This window comes from Stylophora pistillata, chromosome 10 (genome assembly GCF_964205215.1).
Source record: "Stylophora pistillata chromosome 10, jaStyPist1.2, whole genome shotgun sequence".
NCBI classification, from domain to species: Eukaryota; Metazoa; Cnidaria; class Anthozoa; order Scleractinia; family Pocilloporidae; genus Stylophora; species Stylophora pistillata.
Window position 1 is genome coordinate 10,435,813 of NC_142528.1, and position 21,235 is coordinate 10,457,047.

A 21,235-nucleotide genomic window follows, 5' to 3' on the forward strand; every position below is an offset into this window, starting at 1 on the left:
ATTTTCATCCAAACTTGAAGGTAACCGGTGATCCTGAAGTTTGGCCCAAAAATCTCCTTCGAGACATATAAAAGATAGGTTCAGGCATAGGCATGCGCACGAACCTACGCTGCTGAAATTTACCTCGTTTACCACAAGCACAAGACAATTTACTAACAAATTACGGCTCGCAAACTTCGTATTCACAGACCCAAAAAGCTTCAAAACTAAGTGTCTGTATTTTTTAGTGCAGCTAAAAAGACCAAGAGTTCCTCGGCAAGATATGTTCACTTTTTACACAGCTTGTATACGCTCTGTTCTTACGTACGCGGCACCCGTCTTTTTAATGCCCTGCCAAAGTACCTAATAGACAAGTTGGTGCGAGTTGAAAAGCGGGCAATGTCTATAATATGTGTCTCACAGAAAAACTTTACTTAGAGCTAAGAGGCCGTCTTTATTAAACAAAAGAACAGAACTCATTTCTAAATGCCGCCTGAAGTTTTACTAAGCAAATTTCACAAGCCGCCAGCAATAGCTCTCTAGAATCTTTATTTCACACGTAGATCAGATCATCACACTAGTGAATTAATTAGCTACTTATCTAATTTGTATAGGAGGTATGTTCTTCATTGAATAAAGTTCTGTCTGACGAGCCCTTAGGTGCGAAACTCAGAGTCACAGAGAATCGATGCGTCCTCTTTAATTCTTTAACTTATGTATACTTAGCTCTGCTACCACAGCATTGAGCACTTTATGCCAAGGTAGACTCTACCCCCAAATCTACATATATATACGTAGATTTTTAGTATTTTTTTATATACTTTTTTACACGCTTTTTTATATTTTTTATGTACCTTTATGTTTACTGTACTTAGTTTTATCAAACAACAACAAACATATGAAACATATGTATGAACTGCGGTTATGAAACGTATATGTGCACGATCCTTCGCAGTAAAGCACTATTTAAGCAATAGTGAAAATCAGACCTGAAAAAAATTTCAGGCCTGTACGGGATTCGAACCACTGACCTCTGCGATACTAGTGCAGTGGTTCAATACTAGGTCAGTGGTTCGAATCCCGTACAGGCCTGAAATTTTTTTCAGGTCTGATTTTCACTATTGCTTAAATAGTGCTTTACTGCGAAGGATCGTGCACATGCCCTCGGGCTGCAAAGTATTGATGATTAAACTATCTATCTATCATCTATCTCTTTCTGTCTTTTAAGCACCTCAATCTGTGGCTGGCACTTTCAATTATCATGTATACTTGGGCGAAAATAAACAACCTATGAGAAAAGCATGGAAAAATCAAAATGATCTGTAAAGGACATGAAAAGAATTGAACCCAAGTTTCATTTTAACTGGTGTTATTTTACAGCGATTGAATACATTTTTTGTAGGGGCAATCCTTTTTATCACAAGATAAGAAAATAAATTAAAGAATAGTTTAAACAGTTGTAGACGTACTGAATGTCTCGTCGGATCGTTTTGCGATGACAAGAAAACGCTGTTGCCGACCCTTCCACATCACCTGTACCAAAATTGCGTGCAAGGATAACAAAAATGTCAACTTTAAGGCAGAAAACAACTTTCCCCATTTGCTACTTTGTAACAATCATTACACCAAACCTGCTGTCTTACTTGCAAACTTTCTTGGTTGCACAGATCTAGGAGACTATTGCTTTGTTTTTGAATAGTATAGGGTGATACAGAAATCTTTCACAAAATGGTAAAAAAACAGAATACCCTTAATTAAAACAAACTTTACATTCGACATCTCTCCAGATTTCTTTTTCCCTACTTTTGTGTCTTTTTGCAGATTTCTCTGAGTGATTCAATTTTATTCACATATATTGCGTGACAGCAGTCTTTCGTTCCTTATGTTTTCCTCTGAAATTTGGCGCGGGAAATTGGCGCGAACAGAGACAAAATTGGTCCAATAACGCAACCCGACTTTGAACGCTGTGGCACTGATTCTTCCTACTCCGGGGAAGAGGAAACACTTTACGGAATGAAAAGATACACATTTCTAGGCGTCTTCTGGTTGTTTCTGCCTGTAATACTCTCTCGGTGAACACCTTGGCGTTTCAACCACATGTACGTCATTCAACCTAGAAAAATCGGCATGGTAAAAGCCTTTCGCGCTGAATTGAGACTTCTCCAGAGTGTTACAGAAGTCATAGCCCCACAAGATCTCACTGCTGAGGTAAGAGGACTTGGGCTGCGTGTTCAGTCCGGTCGCTTCAACCACCCCATCCAACACTACCACTATTTCGAAGTCTGACCGCTGGAGCATTTGAGGTGTGAATTCATAAAAGGGACTGTTCTGGTCAATGATGTGAATGACTACTAAAGGCAAGATTAAGAACAGTTTATTCCTGAAGTCGTTGTCAGGGTCACGCCAGTCGTAGCACACTTTAAGATTCTCTTGGTAAAACGGGATTTCCTTTCCTTCTGCAGTAGTATGAGTTCTGAATAGCTGCATTCGTACAGATGCGTCAACGATTTGACTCTTTCTCACGTCTCCAATTCGAAGCATCAGACACATTTTGCCATCTCTCGGGGCTATAACAGCATACTCCGAGAACATAACAGTCTTCCCTCGCTCTCGCGGTCTCGAAAGCTTGGCAAATGTCAACCCTAGCATGAAAGCATCGATAATTAATCCCACAAGGCTCTGAAGTTGCAACAGTATGACTGCCTCGGGGCATTTTGTGGTGATAGCTTTCTGCCCATAACCAATTGTTTCTTGGGTCTCGACGGAGAAAAGATAAGCAGCTGTGAAGCTGCTAACCTGTTGGAAGACAGAAGTTAAGATTATTACAAGCGATTCAAAACTCACGTTACTTATTTTACTTTAACTTACCACATCTCTACCAGTTAGAGACACAGTCGGTAGATAAACAGTTTGAGAATTCAAATTAAATGAGAAAGATGGTAAATTTTGAGTTGGGTGATGAAATAAAGATATTTAAAGCAATTTCTTTTCCTGGTCATGACTGAGGGACAAAGAAAAAAATTCTGAGTCCCCAATAGAATAAAGCCCCAGACCTTTGATTTCTGCCCTTCAGTGCTCTGTAACTGAGCTAAAGAGAACTCCATGAGTAGCTAAGCAATTGCCAGGCTCACATGTGACAGGCATCCTATGCAGTGGTGGATCTAGGGGAGGGGAATGGGGGACCTGCCACCCTCCCTTATTTTGGGTAAAAAGATAAACACAGAAGGGAGAAAAGACAGCAGGTGAACATGCACAAACAAAAACGCCCCACCCCCTCCACTTCACTCGAGGTCTGGATCTGCAGCTATTACATACTGTTACAATCAGCAAGGTCCAAAGCTTCATGTGGGTAAACAGAATAAGAGAAAGATGGGAACTTGTTGAAAGATTCCAATTGATGGGAGGCAAACCCAGTTGGCTTTTCATAATTCACAGAAAAGGAGTTGATTTCAGTGCCTCAGAGTACCAAATTAGAGTGGGTACTAGGGAGGACTCAATGGTTGAAGTTGTGGAATTCCAATTCAGCTACCCTTAGAAACTATTCATGATTACAAACATCTCTAGCAATCACCATCAATTGGCAAGATAACAAATGTTCTTAATAAAAATCAAGGGTAAGCCAATAAATAAGTTTTTCTGAACATATCTTGGACAATGGATATCTAGGATGGAGAAATTTAAAGGTGTGAGCTACAAAATTTTAATTCAACTTTAGTCCTTATCCTGACAAAGATTAGTTATTCTAAAAATAGGGTTAAATAATTTTGTAGAAGATTTTCCTCCTCTCTCGTTTGAATTTTGTCGCTAAAATAATCCCATGGGAAATTCCAACCAAGTATGGAGGTGTGAGGTAATTTTTCACATCTAATAAATAGACCAGTGGAATCCAAGGCTTTAAGTCTTAATAATTACCTACTGTCTGCACAATGAGACTGTTCACCTTTTTGTTGAAATTTTTTCAACTGTGTGTGGTTAAACCAAAAACAAAGTACTCAGAATAGCCAATCAGAACCAACTAAATATGACAAGGAGCCCCTCAAAACTCAGAGTAAAAACAAGCAAACCACCTAAAGCATGGGAAAACATAAATAACAGAGGGGCAATTGGTTGAAGTTTTGCATCTCATTGGTACCATTCACAGAGTGCACAGCATTCATGGCAATATCAGATTACTTATCACACTCGATCAAAAACTTTGCTTAAGTTAAAACCTGCAAAGGCTGCACAATGACATTTCTTACTTATTTATTTCCTTGAGAGTGTAGTTCCTTGCTTTGGTGAATAAATACTTTACACTGTAAACCAGTAGAAGATTTACACTCAGAGGGACTTGGAGCAAGAATATTCCACTCAATTTTGGAAAATTTAAAGAGAGCTATAAACTCACTGAAATCTGGCAAGGGACTTATGCTTCAGGGAGCAGGTAAAGGTAGTTGGCAATTTTTACCCAGGTTTGCTCATAGTATAATTATTTCTTTTTTTTTTTTAAGAAAATCTCTCAGGAAAAAAAACATAACAAAAAATTGGCATAAGCCAACCCCTGCTTTGACAGAAGACTCCCTGTCCAGTCCAACGCCATCCCCACAAGCTCTGTTATGTTTGCTTGACATTTTGCCATGTGAGATTTTCGCGTTAAGTCTTTGACGTTACTTCCTCTGAGTCCTGCGATCACCTTCCGGAACATAAGCAAATAATGGCGGACGCTTAATCGCGAATTTAACGACCCATAAAAAGATACTTCTGGTGCTCGGACTAAATTGAAATTTGGCAGGGTTGGTGAAGGAGTCACGCTAAACACGAAAATGAAAAAAAATAATGTACAAAAATTTTGATCTCAGGGGCACTTCAATGATTTTCATGTTATAATTTATTTTGACTGTCATGGACGACTGCATTTTACGGAAATCTTAAGTACCAGAAAATGTGCGCAACATACCTTCCAAACACAGACTGTTGAGCCTCTCACATACGCTATCAGCCACCAACTGAAACCAAAAACAACCCATGAAATAATGTAGCTGGCAACGAATATGAGTAGGACCCACTTCCAACGCAAATCGATCATAGTCGTGAATATATCTGCAAGATAAAGTCTTGTTTTACGAGGAACATTCTTTGCAAGAACTTTCAGCTCGCCTGACTTGTTGACTAAGCGGCGTTTGCCGGAATCCAGCGAATTTTTGCTTTGAGTTTCACCGCGAATTGAAGCGGAGCCGATCAACGAGGAAGATATAGAAACGCCAATGCTTCCTCTATGGACAAAACTAGTTCCGGCGTTAACTGCAGTCGTGGGCTCTGTTTCCTCGTCTAACTGGTCACTTTGGAAGTCTTCGTCCACGAGACGTTCTTTTGAGATAGCAGAATCCATGTCTTGTTGGAAATGGGCATTCACATGATAATCTTGTGCACCAGTTGAGAATGAAAACGATAACTAGTATGTTGCGGAAGACTAGAGCAAGTTTACTTTATTGTGGAGGGGGCATGGGTCGAGTGCATGGAGAGAGTAACATAGGGAGAAAGAAAGGTGAGAGAAAGGAAGCAAACGTTCACGAGTTTTGTTAAAACATTGTGTCAAACACATAGAAATACGGAAACTAAGAGGATCTTAACCTGAGATGATCATAATCATTGTATTGTGCAGCACTGGCATCCGTTTGTAATGAACTACCAGTAAAATGTTGATCATCAAACTGATTAACGCAGAATACGCAGCAAACAATTGTCTACCATTCGATGGATTTTTTCCCCCATTTTCATTGGCTGGGAGCCAACAACGTGACCTGCAATTAATGGTCTGCGCATGCGTACTACCGTCTAACTCCGTTTTGCAGCAAATAATATTCTGATACAATTTATATATGAAGTTCACATAATATTCTGCTCATGCGCAGTAGTAACCTAGTAGTAACCACGCTCTTGTGCTCGCTGTTGTGGTCGCTCTTGTGTGGGAACATTATCAGAATCGTATGATGCACGATCCTTCGCAGTAGATAGCGCTATTTATGCAATAGCGAAAATCAGGCCTGTACGGGATTCGAACCACTGACCTCTGCGAACTAGTGCAGCGCTCTACCAATTGAGCTAACAAGCCAACTGGCAGCAGGCCGTTAAGTTGATTCGTAATAAACCCTTGATGATAAATCAGAGACAATGAATATATGAAGTTCATATATTTTGAACTGCGGTATTAAATACGTATGATGCACGATCCTTCGGGGTAGATAGCGCTATTTATGCAGTAGCGAAAATCAGACCTGAACTAGTATCGCAGAGGTCAGTGGTTCGAATCCCGTACAGGCCTGATTTTTTTTTTTTTTCTTTTTTTTTTCAGGTCTGATTTTCGCTATTGCATAAATAGCGCTCCCTACTTCGAGGATCATGCATCATTCGTATCTATAACCGCAGTTCAAAATATATGAACTTCATATATTCACCGTATCTGATTTATCATCACGGGTTTATTACGAATCAACTTAACGGCCTGCTCTCAGTTGGCTTGTTAGCTCAATTGGTAGAGCGCTGCATTAGTATCGCAGAGGTCAGTGGTTCGAATCCCGTACAAGCCTGATTTTTTTCAGGTCTGATTTTCGCTATTGCATAAATAGCGCTCTCTACTGCGAGGATCGTGCATCATTCGTATCTATAACTGCAGTTCAAAATATATGAACTTCATATATTCACCGTATCTGGTAAATCACTTTGTTATCATGCTAACTAGATACAGGTCTCTATCATGACAAGGTCACCTTCAGCCTCACTCCAAATCAAAGGCTTGGCAACTAAGTACACAACTGTAAAATGGCCTATTATAGTGAATACTTTCGCAGGTATCACAAGAGAACGTGTTTAAAAGTTTGCTAGGTTCGTATAAAACATAATGGTTGCAGGCATTGATATGTCACTTTAAACGTTAAACGAGATGTAAGCTTAAATCTTTCTACCAGTGTAGATTTTTTGTATAATTTGCTGTAACTGAAACTTTTGCAATCCCGTGAGGCTATTTCGTCGCGCGGGCCACGCAGGTATGTCGAGCAGCTGGCGCTTACGCAGCTTTCTGTGCGCGCCAAAATCTAATATCTAATCTTCGCCTAAAAAAAAAAAAAAAAGAAAAGCTAAGCGTGGAAACTTTAGTTTATTAAATGTAGGTTCTAAGCTGACATTTACAATAAAGCAAACCCGCCCTTTCCATCCACTATTTCCTTGTCTTTGGTTTAATTTTGTTTTCCCCAATGAAAGCAGCATCGATTCCCAATAACTTGGTCTTCAACAATCGACAAATGAGGTGAAATGACAATGACCAAGGGAGTAGAAGAGAATCCGTGGCCTTTCGAGCTCAAGAATTTTAACACTCTAGGCACCAGTTGAAAGATTAAACTCTTTCCAAACCCCTTCGGTAACTGTTTGAAAACATCTCTCCTTCCCACGATGTTCTCGATAATTAGTTTTTGTTCAGATTTCAATTAGCTAACCGGAAACACAGCTAAGCTTTCTGCAAGGGATAATTCCTCAAGCGAGCTGCAGTTCTCTACGTTTCAGAAGCCTCTTAAGAAATATCTGTACATACCATTCGAGTCGTTTCACCCCTATAGCAACAAGAAAGCTTTTATAAAAGGGGAGCTTATGAGATATGCTAGAAACAGTTCTTCCTTTAAGTCTTTCTCGGAGACTAGGGATAAGTTTTGGAAGCGACTGCGACTTAGAGGGTATCCATTTAAGCTTTTACTGCCGCTGTTTCACGGTGTGCGTTACCACGACAGGGAGAAATGGATCTCCCGGCCACCTAAACATAGATCTCGGTCAAGCAGGACTATTGTCTTCAAGACTACGTTCAACTGCAGTCATGCCCGTATTAGAAGGTTATCAGTAATATTCTGCCAGACCTAGATTGTGCTGTGTGTTACAAGAAAACTGCGACAATAGCTAATCTATGTAAGTAAGTTTTGGGGGACCACGGTTTTAGCTAAAACCGTGGCCCCCAAAATATTTTTCTCACCTTGCCTTACACGTTTTAAATTTTTCACAAGTTTGCCTGTTCCTGTTCGTAAGTCCGGTCCAGCCTTTATGGTCATCGGCCCCCTTAACTTTGGCTTATAAATACAGGCGTTTAGTTATACTTGTAAAACTCCCTGAAGTCTACGACAGTTAGACGAAACGCGTCGGAAAATAAAAGAAGTTTAACAAGACTTATCTTTTTACAAATTTTGAGTTGAACCCAATGAGATCTTTCAAGCGTAGCATAGGAGAAACGAAAGGTTTCGCGGTGTTTTAATTTAAGATGGGTAAATCTTCATCCCGCTTTGATCTTGATAGTGATGCTCGTAACAGCTGCCTGGGTTCTGTAAAGGAAATTCTCGAAGAAAATGAAGCCGACATCGAAGCTCGAGAAACACTTACAATCGAAGGCGAAACTGTGGAGCTTTGTTCACCGTTATTCGCCGCTGCTACTGGAGGCCATCTTGATGTTGCGAAACTGCTGATTGAACGTAATGCAAACGTTGACGCCCAAGTAGGGACGTTTAAATACCATATTTCCGAGGTAAGAACTCCTCTAATGATGGCATGCCACGGTTGCTACCTGGATATCGCCTCTTATCTCATCGAACATGGTGCAGATATAGAGCTACAAGACTCAATTAACCGCGACACATGTCTTCACTATGCTGCCAGAATGGGACACGTTGATGTAGTTGACAAACTGCTTTCTCTAAGAGCGGAACAAAATCAAAATGATAAGGGTGTAACGCCACTATTCGAAGCCTGTTTTCATTGCAAAATTGAAGTGGTGGAGTATTTTATCAAAAGACCAGACTGTTCAAAGGAGCAAAGAATTGATGCTCTGGAACTTCTTGGTGCCTGCATTGCTAGTAATGATGTTGCTTATGACGCTAAAAAATCATTAACTTACATGAAACGCGGAATGGAGGCGAGATTTGAGGACCCGATGCATCCGTTCTTAAAAGAGATGTGGATTGGTAGGGAGGAGAGTCAAACTGTCGAGGAACTCGTTCTCAAGTTGATAGGAGATGATGAAGCCATCAAAATGGAGGGACTTTTCATCATGACGAGACTTTTGAGGTTTGAGGATTTTTCGGAGTATAAAAATAGGCGTCAGAGAGCTGACTCTGGGGGCTCACGTTCCTCTGGTTGGTTGTGGGCGTTCTTGGATAAAACCCGGAAATTCTCTGACCTTGTACTGATGAGCGTGGATGATTTCATAGAGGTGTTGTAGGGGTTTTACCACTCGCTTGGCAAATTAACAAGAGGTACTGAGACTCTGTAATTTTCTTCTTTATTCTCCTAAACTGCTGCTTCTACTACAGCTAATTTTCTCTCTCCTGTTCCACTGCTTATTTTCTACAACTTTCAGCAAGGAGTGCTCCAGTATTAAATACAAAAATCACAGACATGTTTGGGTTAGCTAACCGTGGGAATTTCCAAAACAGGATGTTCAGTGTGGGTAAGACTCAAGGTCAGTTTTACCAACTCAAACATGACCACCTAGCAAACTAGTTATCCTCAACCATAACAAGAGATTAAAATGTCTAGCACGGTAAGTGCTGAGCCAAGTTCAAGCACACACTAAAAATAAATGATCAAAACTATAGATTCATCAAAATAGCACGTAGGGGCGAAAAGGCGAGACTTCATAAAACAAAAGGCAAACCTAAAAATGCTTGAAATATCCAGCCTTGAAAGCGCTCTACAACAGAGGCATGCAAATCAGAGATGCAAGACGGTGATATTATGAGACCAAAGGACATTACAGCCATAAGAGAGTTGTTTGAAAAAGTTGTGGAAAGAAGAGAGACAGTTACGAGGGTATTGGAGAAGGAGACTGAAAATGAGGAACTCGAAAAAATGCTTTATCAAGCTCTGTATCTTTTAATGCTATACACCAAAAATCCCTTTTTCAGAACAGAATCATCGTGAAACTGCAGCTATGACTGACTCTCTTCAAAGACTTTTGAGTTCAAACGCTCGCACCTGTAATGAGAATACATTACTGCACTTGGCTGTGTGGCTGTGTGGAACTCCATATATAGTATCTAGCTCATACGTTCGTGAGAACAGAACCCCGCCGCGCAGCGACTTGTTGAAGCCTTTCTGTGTTGAGACCATGAGGCTAATTTTACATGCAGGTTGTGATGTGAATGCCATGAACATCGAGGGAAACTCCCCTCTACATTTAGCTGTAGCTTTTAAGCCAAGACCAGGGCAAGAAGAAATTTGGAGAGAGGTAGTGGACTTGTTGTTACTTTTCGGTGCTGACAAAAAGCTTAAAAACAACAATGGTCGAACAGTAATGGACTGCTGTGATACTGACGAGGCCCGAAGTATCCTGAGTGCCATGGAAATCGATGTCAGAAATGTAAGAAAGTTTAGTTTATGATTCTTTAAAATCATCACATTAACCAATTCATTTATTATTTCACGCTCGTTATTATTTTTTTTTTCTTGCGCTCCTCCACTCTTGATTCTCACTTCGCGCCGCCTCGCGCTTGCTAGAAGGCTCCGTTCTACTGAAAAACGCAAAAAAAATTACGCCCATTCTGCTGGTTACCCCATCTACTGCTTTGATGATTTCTAAACCATCTCGATATGGTACAATCCATTGGAATGTTAATTGTGACAGCCTAAAAAAGCTACTCTAAGAGCAGTTTCTATTGAAGGCTTTTTATGCTGCATGCGTTAATAAGAGATCTGATAGTTCATCCAATTGGACTGATTTAAGAAATTATTTCAGCCATTCGAATTATGCTCGCGTGAAAATTATCATGTATCAGTCTTAGGTATCGACTGTTGCAGTTTGGCTTTATTTTATTATTTTTTCGGCTTCACCTGACTAAAAACTATCTGCGTCATTTGTTTGCATGTTTATGTCATGATATAACTGTACATGCAGCTCCTACTGCTAAGCTGGCCCCATTTTCACTTTCCAAATGGTGCGGGCAACATACAACTTTTAACGACTGGGCTATCACTTTGTCTGTTTGTCCAAACGTAACTAAAAAAAGCTCATTTTTTTTTCTTTGAACGGTTACCATTCAAGACTAGTATTAAGTTTTTTCAAGAATCATCAAATTTTAAAGCTTCAATTCCTAAGGCAACTTCTATGGAATTTTAAAATGACAAATTCGTTGAGTCTATAATAATCTGAGTAAGCAAACTAGTGCTGGACAGTCACAAATCTGAGACGAGGCAGGAGACAATTGATGTGAAAATTGACAGGAATGCTGGTTGCAACTAGTATGAGGTGCTTTTTAAAAATTGCTGCGGTATACTCTAAGTAGTCTGATATCTTCTTCATTTTCACTCAGGATGAAATGCTTGCAAGCGAAAGTTGCAAAAAAAGAGATGGAGGACTTTGTCCTGGAACGCAAGACCACCGAATTGAGAACTCTCAAGAGGAGACTACAATGAAGAACATACCAGGTTAGGATCTAACAAACAAATTTTTGAAGAGGAGTATTTTAAATGAAGATCAACGAGACGAGCTCTGCTGGTAAGCTGTCAGGTGACATCTTTACGTGATTAGGCAAAAAGTATTTTATATACAGATTGGCTGCTTCCCTCATGGTACATGGAGGAAGAAGAAAAGCTAAATGCTGTATTTGAAGTGTTGTCAGTAGAGGACATAATTTTTCAGTAGAACGTCATAACAAAACGGGAAAATGGACCTCTAACAAGAAAAGTAATAGATTCGTAATTTTAATTTTTTAACCTAAAGCCAGACCATGGATATAACCAGAAAGGAACAAGAAAAAACAAGACTGAACAATTAAATCATCCAGGTAAAACACTAAAGTCAGTACATCCAGGTTTCCTGAGTCTAAAATCCAAATGAATTCTGCGGGATTTATAATAGTAATAGGACTAACTGCAATCAAATTCGGTCTGTAATTGATCATGCGAGTGATTACAAAATCGGACGACTACGAAGCGGAAGTCTGATTAGTCAATCACGAGTATTTACAGCCCGACATGACGACACGACGACATAAAGTCCTATTACCAAATAATCATAACCATTACAGTTTCTGAAAAAACACATTTATTTGGCGAAAATATATCCAATAGAAACATTGCCAAAAGTAAAAAAAACTCCTTCGTTGCAGAAATTCCCCAGTTTTGTAGGGTACGTAGTGGTTGCTATGCCTATTGTTATCATTTCTGTGATTGGTGGATTCAGCTGAGTGAACTTAGTGCGATTGGTTGGTTTAATTTTTCGATCACAGGTGCCCAATAACAGCCAAAAGTCCGATTATGCTGTCCGATCGCAACTCTACAGAATAATTAATGGGGGGAAAAAAAGCAGCTAATGCATTAATCACATTTCCGTCAGAAAAATTGTAATGGTTATGATTATTACCGAAAACTATGTAATGATATTCTGTTTCTCTCGGTATAACTATTAGTTTTAAAGAGAAAACGGCTATCTTCATTTCTCATAGAACAATTAGCGCAGTTGACGCGGAATATGAAATATGTCCATAGGCAGTTAAGAGAGAAAGGTGAACGACTGATGGAGAGAACAAATCAGTTGACAAAGGTCGAATAGAAGCTACAATGGAAAAATGCAGAATTACGAGCAATGACACCGGAATTTACAAAAATCGAAGGAGAATTAAGGGAAAAAGTTGACGCGGTCCCTTATTTGCAAGACCAATTAAGTAAATTAGAAAAGCAGCTGACAGAAAAAGAAAAGCTGCAAAAGAGAGACGGACAACTGTGAGAGTTGACGCAGCAGTTCACAAATGTTGAAGAACAGCTAAAAGAGAGAGACGGACAATTGAGAGAAAAGACACAACAGTTGATAAACGTTGAAGGACGGCTACAGGAGAGAGAAGGGCAACTGAGAGAGTTGACTCAGCAGTTCACAAAGGTTGGAGAACAGCTACTAAAGAGAGATGGACAACTGAGAGCGAAAGCACAGCAGTTGACAAAGGTTGGAGAACAGCTACTAGAGAGAGATGGACAACTGAGAGCGAAAGCACAGCAGGTGACAAATGTTGAAGGACAGCTACAAGGGAAAGATAGACAACTGAGAGTGAAGGCACCGCAGTTGACAAATGTTGAAGGACAGCTACAAGAGAGAGATGGACTTCTGAGAGAAATGACACAGCAATTAACAAATGTCAAAGGGCAGTTAATTGAGAGAGATGAACAACTGGGAGAGATGATGAAGCAGTTGATTAATATGCTGGGAGTCCAAGGAAAATTACAGGCAAAGGTTGGCGAGGTTATTGATTTCCAAGACCTGGCTAATAGCCTAAAAGCTAGAGCAGCTGACAGAAAAGGAAGAAGAGTTTAATCAGCAAGTACAGGAAAGGGATGGACAACTCATGGAAAGGACACAGCAGTTGACAAATGTTCAAGGGCAACTACAAGAGAAAGATGAAGAAATTTCTTCCTTAGAAAGACAGCGCAGGGAAAAAGAAAACGTAAACGAACTGGATATTTCTCTTTCAGCAATTCAGCGAGTGCAAAGTGAACCTTCACGTCAAAAGGCTCCTGACTGGGTCATTTCACGTGATCAAATACAAGTCACAGACGAAGCGCTCGGCACAGGAGGCTGGGGAACTGTTTTTGAAGGCCGGTACTGTGGCTGTGCTGTCGCCGTGAAACAGCTCCATGAGATAATTCTTTCCCCCCTTTATAAGCGATTTTTTGAGCGAGAAATGGACATTGCCTCAAGATGTCGCCACCCTTGTTTGCTCCAGTTCACTGGAGCGACAAATGATGGAGAAAACCCTTTGTTTGTGACTGAGCTTATGGAAACAAGTCCGCGAAACCTTTTAGAGGAGAGACCCCTTTCTGCAATTGAATCGTCGGTTATTTCTCTGGATGAGTCTCGAGCACTAAACTACCTTCATAATAAACAGCTATGTCCTATTATTCACCGGGATATCAATAGTGCCAATGTGTTGCTTTGGCAACAAGCTAACCAATGGCGAGCCAAAGTGTCTGATTATGGCGCTGCCAATTTTTTGAGGCAGGTCTCTACAGCTTGTCCTGGTACTCCAATTTACAGTGCACCTGAAGCACTCACTGTTAACCAAACTGTGAAGGTACATTTAATCTATGTAATGTTTCCCTATTTCAATTTGCTTCAACAGTTATGTACAACCATTTAAATAGACTAACTTCTTAACTTCTTTTGTAGGTTTTGTCGAACACCAATTTTTCAGCCAATACAACGGGTCCAAACCTGAACTCTACGGTCGCTACATCGACGACTGTATCGGCGCTACCTCCTCTACCAGAGAGGAGCTCACTCAATTCATAACTGCAGTCAATTCTTTTCACCCGGCTCTGAAATATACTTGGGAAATTTCTGACAATTCTTTATCCTTCTTAGACGTCAAAGTTTCAATTGAAGGTAACGGTTTATGCACTAGTGTGTATTACAAACCTACAGACTCGCATAATTACTTGTTATATTCGTCTTGTCATCCATCTCACGTTAAGAATTCCATTCCTTTTTCTCAGTTTCTAAGACTTCGTCGTTTATGTAGTAATGACTCTGATTTTCACCACAAATCAGAGTCAATGTGCCAGTTCTTCGATGAACGTGGTTACCCTGTTTCCGTCGTTCAAGCGGGTTACCACCGCGCTCAACTTATTGATCGACATTCAGCACTACAAACGTCGCATAAGGAAGATTCCGACCGCATTCCATTCACTCTCACGTTTCACCCTCACAACCACTCAGTTAAATCCATCATTCTTAAAAACTTCAAATTACTTCAAAACGATCCAGAGACAGGCACTATCTTTTCGCAGCCTCCGCTCATTTCATTCAAACGCGACAAAAACTTAGGCAATTTTTTGGTCAGAAGTTCTTTTCAGACTAATGAGCAACCAGGCACTTTTAAATGCGCTCGTGCACGATGCAAAACGTGTCCTTTCATTCACAACACTGATAAAATATCGGGACCTAAACGATCCATTAAGATCACCGATCACTTCACGTGCACCTCCGCTAATGTAATCTATTGCATAACTTGCACTTATTGCAAAAAGATATACATCGGCGAAACAGGCAGAAGACTAGGTGACCGATTCCGAGAACACCTTCGAGACGTGGAAAGGAATGACAAGGACACATCGAAACCAGTCGCTAGACATTTTAATTCACCCAATCATTCTAAGCAACATATGGCAATCTGCGGTCTTTCCTTGCACTTAGGTGGCACGGAAAGCCGTAAAAATCTTGAACAAAAGCTCATCTTTCAAACCGGCAGTCTAAATCCCACAGGGATCAATGAACGCTTTTCATTCCACTAATTTATTCATGTTTTTCTCGTTGCCATGCACCCACCAATAACGTAGCTCCATTTTCTGCCTTTAAAAGCACACACAACCCACAATTCCTCTATTCGCTCCGACGAAGGGCTAACGTTCGAAACGTCAGCTTTTGTAATCATTACGGTGGCCAATTTACCATTTCAACTTTGTTGATATATCCAAGTTATTTCGTTACTCCCACCGACGCAGCCCCAAACAGTTTCTTTCGAAACTATCAGCCTTTATTAACTTCTTAACCGCCTCCTGGTTAGCCCAATTGGTAGAGCGCCGGACTGTTGTGCGGGAGGTCGAGGGTTCAAGCCCTAGCCAAACCAGCACTCAGGGTCTTAAAATAACTGAGGAGAAGGTGCTACCTTCCTATAACATCAAGAAATGGATAGATACTCTAGTCTTCTCGGATAAGGACGAATAAACCGTAGGTCCTGTCTCCTGCAGGGTTAGGGGTAGGAGACGTTAATATCCCACACACGAGATTACTGTGTGGTGGATGCCATCCCCTGGAATGGGATGGGATGGGTGGGTATATCTGTTAAAGATCGGCTGTATCGCCTTTTGCAGATTAGACATTTAAATTTAGATTCTGATCCTATTGAACGAGAAAGTTTGACAAGCTAGGCCCTACCCCAGGGTGCTTACCGTTGGTTAGAGTTGGATGGCCAGGCTGGTACATTTATTTGAATTATCTTGCCTTTTAATGAAACAGTTAGCAAGATAAGCCAGTTTCCTTCCTGTATCCTCTTTCAGTCCAGTGGTCAGTGCGCTGGACTCTGGGTTAAACGGCCCGGGTTCAAGTCCTGGCTGGGCTTAACGTTGAGTCCTTAAGCAAGACACTTCACTCACATTGTTTCGTCTTCTCGGATAGGACGTAAAGCCGGAGGTCCCGTCTCTTAGAGGGTAAGGGGTAAGAGACGTTAATTTCCCACGCACGAGATTACTGTGTGCTGGATGTCCTCCCCTGGGGTGGGTTGGGTGGGAAAACAGCAGGTCCACATTAGCTTATACAGTTGCCAATAAATTCAACCTGCTTGAACAAATAAACATGATGATGATTGACCAATCTGGTCAGTCAGTTCTAGGGGTAAGCACTCTTAAAATCAAACAGGTACATGTCTCTTCAACTCTGAAGCCACTGTGCGGCAAAAGCAAAAGATTGATGTTAAATTCCAAATTTGGTCATCAATAAAAAGAAAGATGTTTATCATCCTTTGTCAGTGGAAAGTGATGAAAAAACCGTAGTCTCTGAGAGAAACTGAAGCCACTTCTCTTAGGATTACTTGTTGGATCCCCCTACCATGGAAATACATGAAACTCTTAAAGAGCTGGAGCTTTAGTGCAAGTACATATGGAATTTAGTCCTGCAAACTCTTAAGATTAACAAAGTTGTTTATGTCCCTGCAGTAAAGCATGAGATGAAAAAGAATGTACTTGTCAAGCTTAATAGAATATGCTGCTGTTTAAAACCCAAAAAATATAGCAGACTCAAGCCTTTTTACACATCTGAAGAGAAAAAACTTTGGTCTTTATGTGGAAACAGAACCTAATTTTTTTAATCAATTATTTTGTTTGTGTGGTTAGGTTGATGTGTACAGTTTCGGTGCTCTCCTTTGAGATTTGCGTCCGACAATTACCAGACCCTGAAAACCGTGACGTGCAAGTTGCCTTAGTGACAAATGGCATGCTTTGAGCCCTCATTAGGAAGTGTCTACAACAAGATCCCAAAGCAAGACCAAGCATGCAAGACATCATTGGTGTAGTTGAACAACTAGGTTTAGAAAAGCTTTGATGGACACTACAGGAACATAGACATGCAAAGGTTATTTTTGTGATGGGTGGGGTGAAGTGGAACAATCTTTGCCCACGTCACTCATTTTAAATGGTGCAACACGCGTCTTACTGTATTTTCACAACTTGTTTGATGCCATAATTCTGTCAGTGACTGAATCTCACTTTACTCCTCAACAACTGTAACTTCAGTCTGTATGTAAGATAAAATCAAATTATCCTCTTTGGCATGTTTTAATTCATCTGACATCCAAAAGTGAAATTATTTTAGATGACGAAAAATTGTAGAAATTCCAAGGAAAATAACATCTCTTCATAAAAAAAGTGACCTCACAAAACATAATTTATTGAGGTCTAAAAAACTATCATGCACAAAACTTAATCATACACAATGTATATAAACTATATAATTAACTAGAATTATGCCAAAACAAGGTATTTTAAGAACAACATTTTTCTTATTGTGCCTTGCAACGTGTCTTATTTGAAAAAAAAATACTCTTTGTCAACTTAACTGTTGCAATTTGAAAAAAACATTACTATTGTGATATAAAACTTTTAGGTCAATAAAGACATGGAAGTAAAGAAAAGATCCTTACTAGAGGGTTGCAACTGAGGAAATCACAAAAAAGAAGCCTGAGAAAACTCAAACTTTGTTGGAATTCAGATCCCTGCCTACTACATAAACATTACAGTCAAACCTTGATTATCTGGACCTCGATTATTGGGACTTGCTTCTCTGGTCACATTATCTAAGAACATTTTTATCCATATTTTTGATTATCCATTCCTAACTTTCAATTATCCTGACTTTTTATTATCGGGACTTTTTTACTATTGAGATGTAACTATACTAGTATCTGGGCAGCACAGGTTTCAATCCCAACAAAACCTGAATTTTTTAATGCTTTTTATCTGCAATTTCTTAAGTAGCAACTCCCCAGCAAGAATCATTTCTTTATTTTTATTTAAGGCTAAGTCAAAATATGTGATAGCAGTAAAGTAACACCACTGCAAGGTTTTCATGAAAAGATAAAGAAACTTGAGAAAAGTGTTATAAATAAATAACAGCCCAGGATAATTTTTTCCAGGTATTGAAAATAGTAACTCAGGTCATCAAAATTTATAAAGGCTGATAGTTTCGAAAGAAACTGTTTGGGGCTGCGTCGGTGGGGGTAACGAAATAATTTGGATATATCAACAAAGTTGAAATGTTAAATTGGCCACCGTAATGATTACAAAAGCTGACGTTTCGAGTGTTAGCCCTTCGTCGGAGCGAATAGACTGAATTTAGCCTGAAAATTCTGTGTGGTAGCCAGTAAATCCTCTGATCTACCATGCTTCAGGAACACCTTTACATTCTTCAGTAGGAGGCTTCATTTTCTTAGATATTTCTCTTACATTTACATAACCTGTGAGCACGCCCTTGTTAGCACCGCAACACAAGCAGCGAGGAGAGTGTGTTTCAGGGTGACAAGCAGTGGAGGTCACAAGGGCTCTGGCTTATCCCACGACACACCTCTGGTACACTTGTTTTGCTCCCTTGCTTGAATCTAGCAGGCTTTACTGCTCATTACTTAGACATTAGACCTAATGGGAAGAGAATGCTCAAGTTTCGGGAATTTTTTTAAAAGACTTTTTAAGTAATAATTCTACTTCATAATTATGAAATAATTCCCACCTTTAGATTTTTTTGGGCAAGGATAGTCACTGAATATAACATTTTTGTATATTAGTTTTCTCTTGATTAACTTTGCAATCACCTTGACCCACCATCAAATCAGATGTAAAACTAAACCTAAGTGCAGCTTGGTTTCTATTGTTTCTACATTTCAAGCACTTTGCCAGTCTTTACTTTCAGTTCTCATCGCCAGTGATGATGTCAATCTTTTCTCTGCCTGGCCATTGTGATAATGTAAGTTTTAATTTTTTGACCCTCAATTGAAAACTGCTCTAAATCATCATTCACAATCAAAGGGAAGGGCAATGTAGATCAGTGATAAAATCCCACTTGTAGAAATTTTTCTTGGGCATTATATAAGACAATAAATAAAGCTGTATTACTAATTCACTATGGTTTGATGGATAAATATTTTCTGCATCTTCTCATCAGCTATATAATCTACATAAGGTGTTAATAGTGGCTGCTCTGTATTAAGTATCAACCCTCTCTTTGCTGACAAGGTAAATTGCTTTCATGAAACTCCATGCATCATACACTGCATTTTTTTACCAATGTATCTTTGGATCTGTGTGACATACAGCAGCAACATCCTCAGGTAAAACAATTTTGGTTAAATTTTCCTCAGCTTGGATTACGACGTAAAACCAAATGATTTCTGCATCATCCTAATGAGAAGCACAAATTTAATGTTGCATTTCATAAAATTCTTTGGGAGAGCACAATGGTATTTCAACATTGCAGATCTCATTAAACTTGGAAAAATCTACAAAGTATTTGCCATTCTCCAGAAAGTTTCGATTGATGACATTCAGAAAGTCATAGCCCCACAAGATCTCATCACTGGTGTAAGAAGTCTTGGGCTGAGTATTCATTCCTGTATGTTCAACTATTCCATCCAAAATGACAACAATTTCATAATCTGATTCCTTAAGCTGATCAGGCGTGATCAGAAAAAAAGGGCTTTTTTCATCAATGACATGAAATATTACCATTGGAAGCAAAAGAAATAACTCATTCCTGAAGTCATTCTGAGGGTTTTGCCAGTCATAACACACTCTGAGATCCTCCTGATAAAATGGGATTTCTTTTCCTTCTGAGGTTGTCCACTTCCGAAATAACTGCATTCTTATTGAAGCATCAACAATTTGGCTTTTGCGAATATCTCCAACCCTGAACATCAAACACAGTTTCCCATCCCTTGGCGCAATCACTGCATTCTCTGAAAACATCACAGTCTTCATACGTTCACGAGGCTGGGATAGTTTTGCAAATGTCAAACCAAGCAAAAAAGCATCCAAAACCAAACCAATCAGAGATTGTATCTGTAACATGATGGCAGCCTCTGGACACTTTGTTGTGATTGCTCTGGTTCCATAGCCAATGGTTTGCTCAGTTTCAATAGAAAACAGGAAGGCAGAAGGCCAATCATAAACCTGGAAAAAAAAAACAGATACCGGTATGAATTATATCATTTTAATATTTAGGTAACATTTATATACCATCCTGTTAATTTTGTGAAAATGAAAACTAAACTAAGTGCATAAACCTGAAAAACATATTTTCAATCGACAAGAAGAAAAAAAGTCGATGCTAGGCCTTAGTAATTTGTTCAAGGTTTTTCCTCCTCTTCACAGGACTATTTCAGTTGTAAGGATTTGCACCTGCTATCTATGATTCTTAGGAGTTCGTTCATCATTTTAGAAAAAAATGTTCCAGATATAAGTAGAATAAGGGAAAATTATCAAGATAGCCAACTTTTCAAAAAAAAGGTCCACCAACCACCCTTCCTCAGCTCTTCATTTGTTCAAAGACCCCTTTTTACAAGTTACCCATCTACACATATACTGTCTGAAACCGAAAACACATCACGCAGTCATACAATTTCAAATAATGTCACGCATTCACACACGAACATCTCTCCTACATTTTTTCCACAAATCATAAAACAACAGAAAAACTACAGATGAGTTGATTCGTAAATTCACCTCCGTGACACAAACTGAGGGTCCCCTTATTGCGACAATCAGCCACCAAAGCAGGGCGAACAACAGCCATGACAGTACATAAGACCCGCAGAATATCAAAATCACCCATGGCCAGTGAAGATCGATCACTGTGGTGAACAAGTCGGCGAAGTACAGCTTGGTTTTACGCGGTACATTTCTGGCCGACACTTTGAGAGATCCATTTTTACCGACCAAACGCTTCTTACTCGAAGAACGATTGTGAAAGAGTCGAGTGTGCTCATCGAAAGTCGGTGATGAACGCGTCGGATGTAGAGAAAACGATGTGCTATTTGCTTGATTTTTCGACGCTCGCATGCTCACTAGATTGGTGGAGGAGACCGGTTCTATCCTAACGAAAGACTCATCAGTCTCATTAGCCTCAATCGAGCCCGATCGTTGCCCGAAATTTGAGTTTTCTGTCATACTATTGCCTTCAGTGATATCGAAACAGGAGAGAAGATTCGTACAAAATTAA

General features: G+C 39.8%; 2 protein-coding genes and 1 pseudogene across 2 annotated transcripts in view; 1 reads left to right on the forward strand and 2 right to left on the reverse strand.

The window, feature by feature from the left end:
* Positions 1 to 509: 509 nt before the first annotated feature.
* LOC111321657 (G protein-activated inward rectifier potassium channel 3) lies at positions 510 to 5,443 on the reverse strand. Its single transcript, XM_022924599.2, has 2 exons — positions 4,916 to 5,443; positions 510 to 2,775 (listed from the first exon to the last, which is right to left on the reverse strand). The coding sequence occupies exons 1-2, from the start codon at positions 5,345 to 5,347 to the stop codon at positions 2,011 to 2,013; spliced, it is 1,197 nt and encodes a 398-aa protein (XP_022780334.1). The 5' UTR covers positions 5,348 to 5,443; the 3' UTR covers positions 510 to 2,010.
* A 2,811-nt stretch (positions 5,444 to 8,254) lies between these two features.
* Positions 8,255 to 16,896, forward strand: LOC111321633 (uncharacterized; annotated as a pseudogene).
* A 374-nt stretch (positions 16,897 to 17,270) lies between these two features.
* The window catches only part of LOC111321651 (G protein-activated inward rectifier potassium channel 4), a 4,090-nt gene continuing 125 nt past the window's right edge, over positions 17,271 to 21,235 (reverse strand). The window contains exons 1-2 of the mRNA XM_022924590.2: positions 20,740 to 21,235; positions 17,271 to 20,187 (exon numbers count right to left, since the gene is read on the reverse strand). The exon at positions 20,740 to 21,235 is cut by the window's right edge and continues 125 nt beyond it. Coding sequence (XP_022780325.2) covers positions 19,438 to 20,187; positions 20,740 to 21,183 — 1,194 coding nt within the window. The 5' untranslated portion in view covers positions 21,184 to 21,235 and the 3' untranslated portion in view covers positions 17,271 to 19,437. The remainder of the gene's footprint in view (positions 20,188 to 20,739) is intronic.

What these genes read in the sequence shown, in the direction of transcription:
- LOC111321657 (XM_022924599.2), bottom strand. Translation starts at nt 5,347, where the DNA reads ATGGATTCTGCTATCTCAAAAGAACGTCTCGTGGACGAAGACTTCCAA. An exon ending in CAACAGTCTGTGTTTGGAAG is followed by an intron (nt 2,776 to 4,915) that starts GTATGTTGCGCA and finishes GTCTTCCAACAG; the next exon opens with GTTAGCAGCTTCACAGCTGC.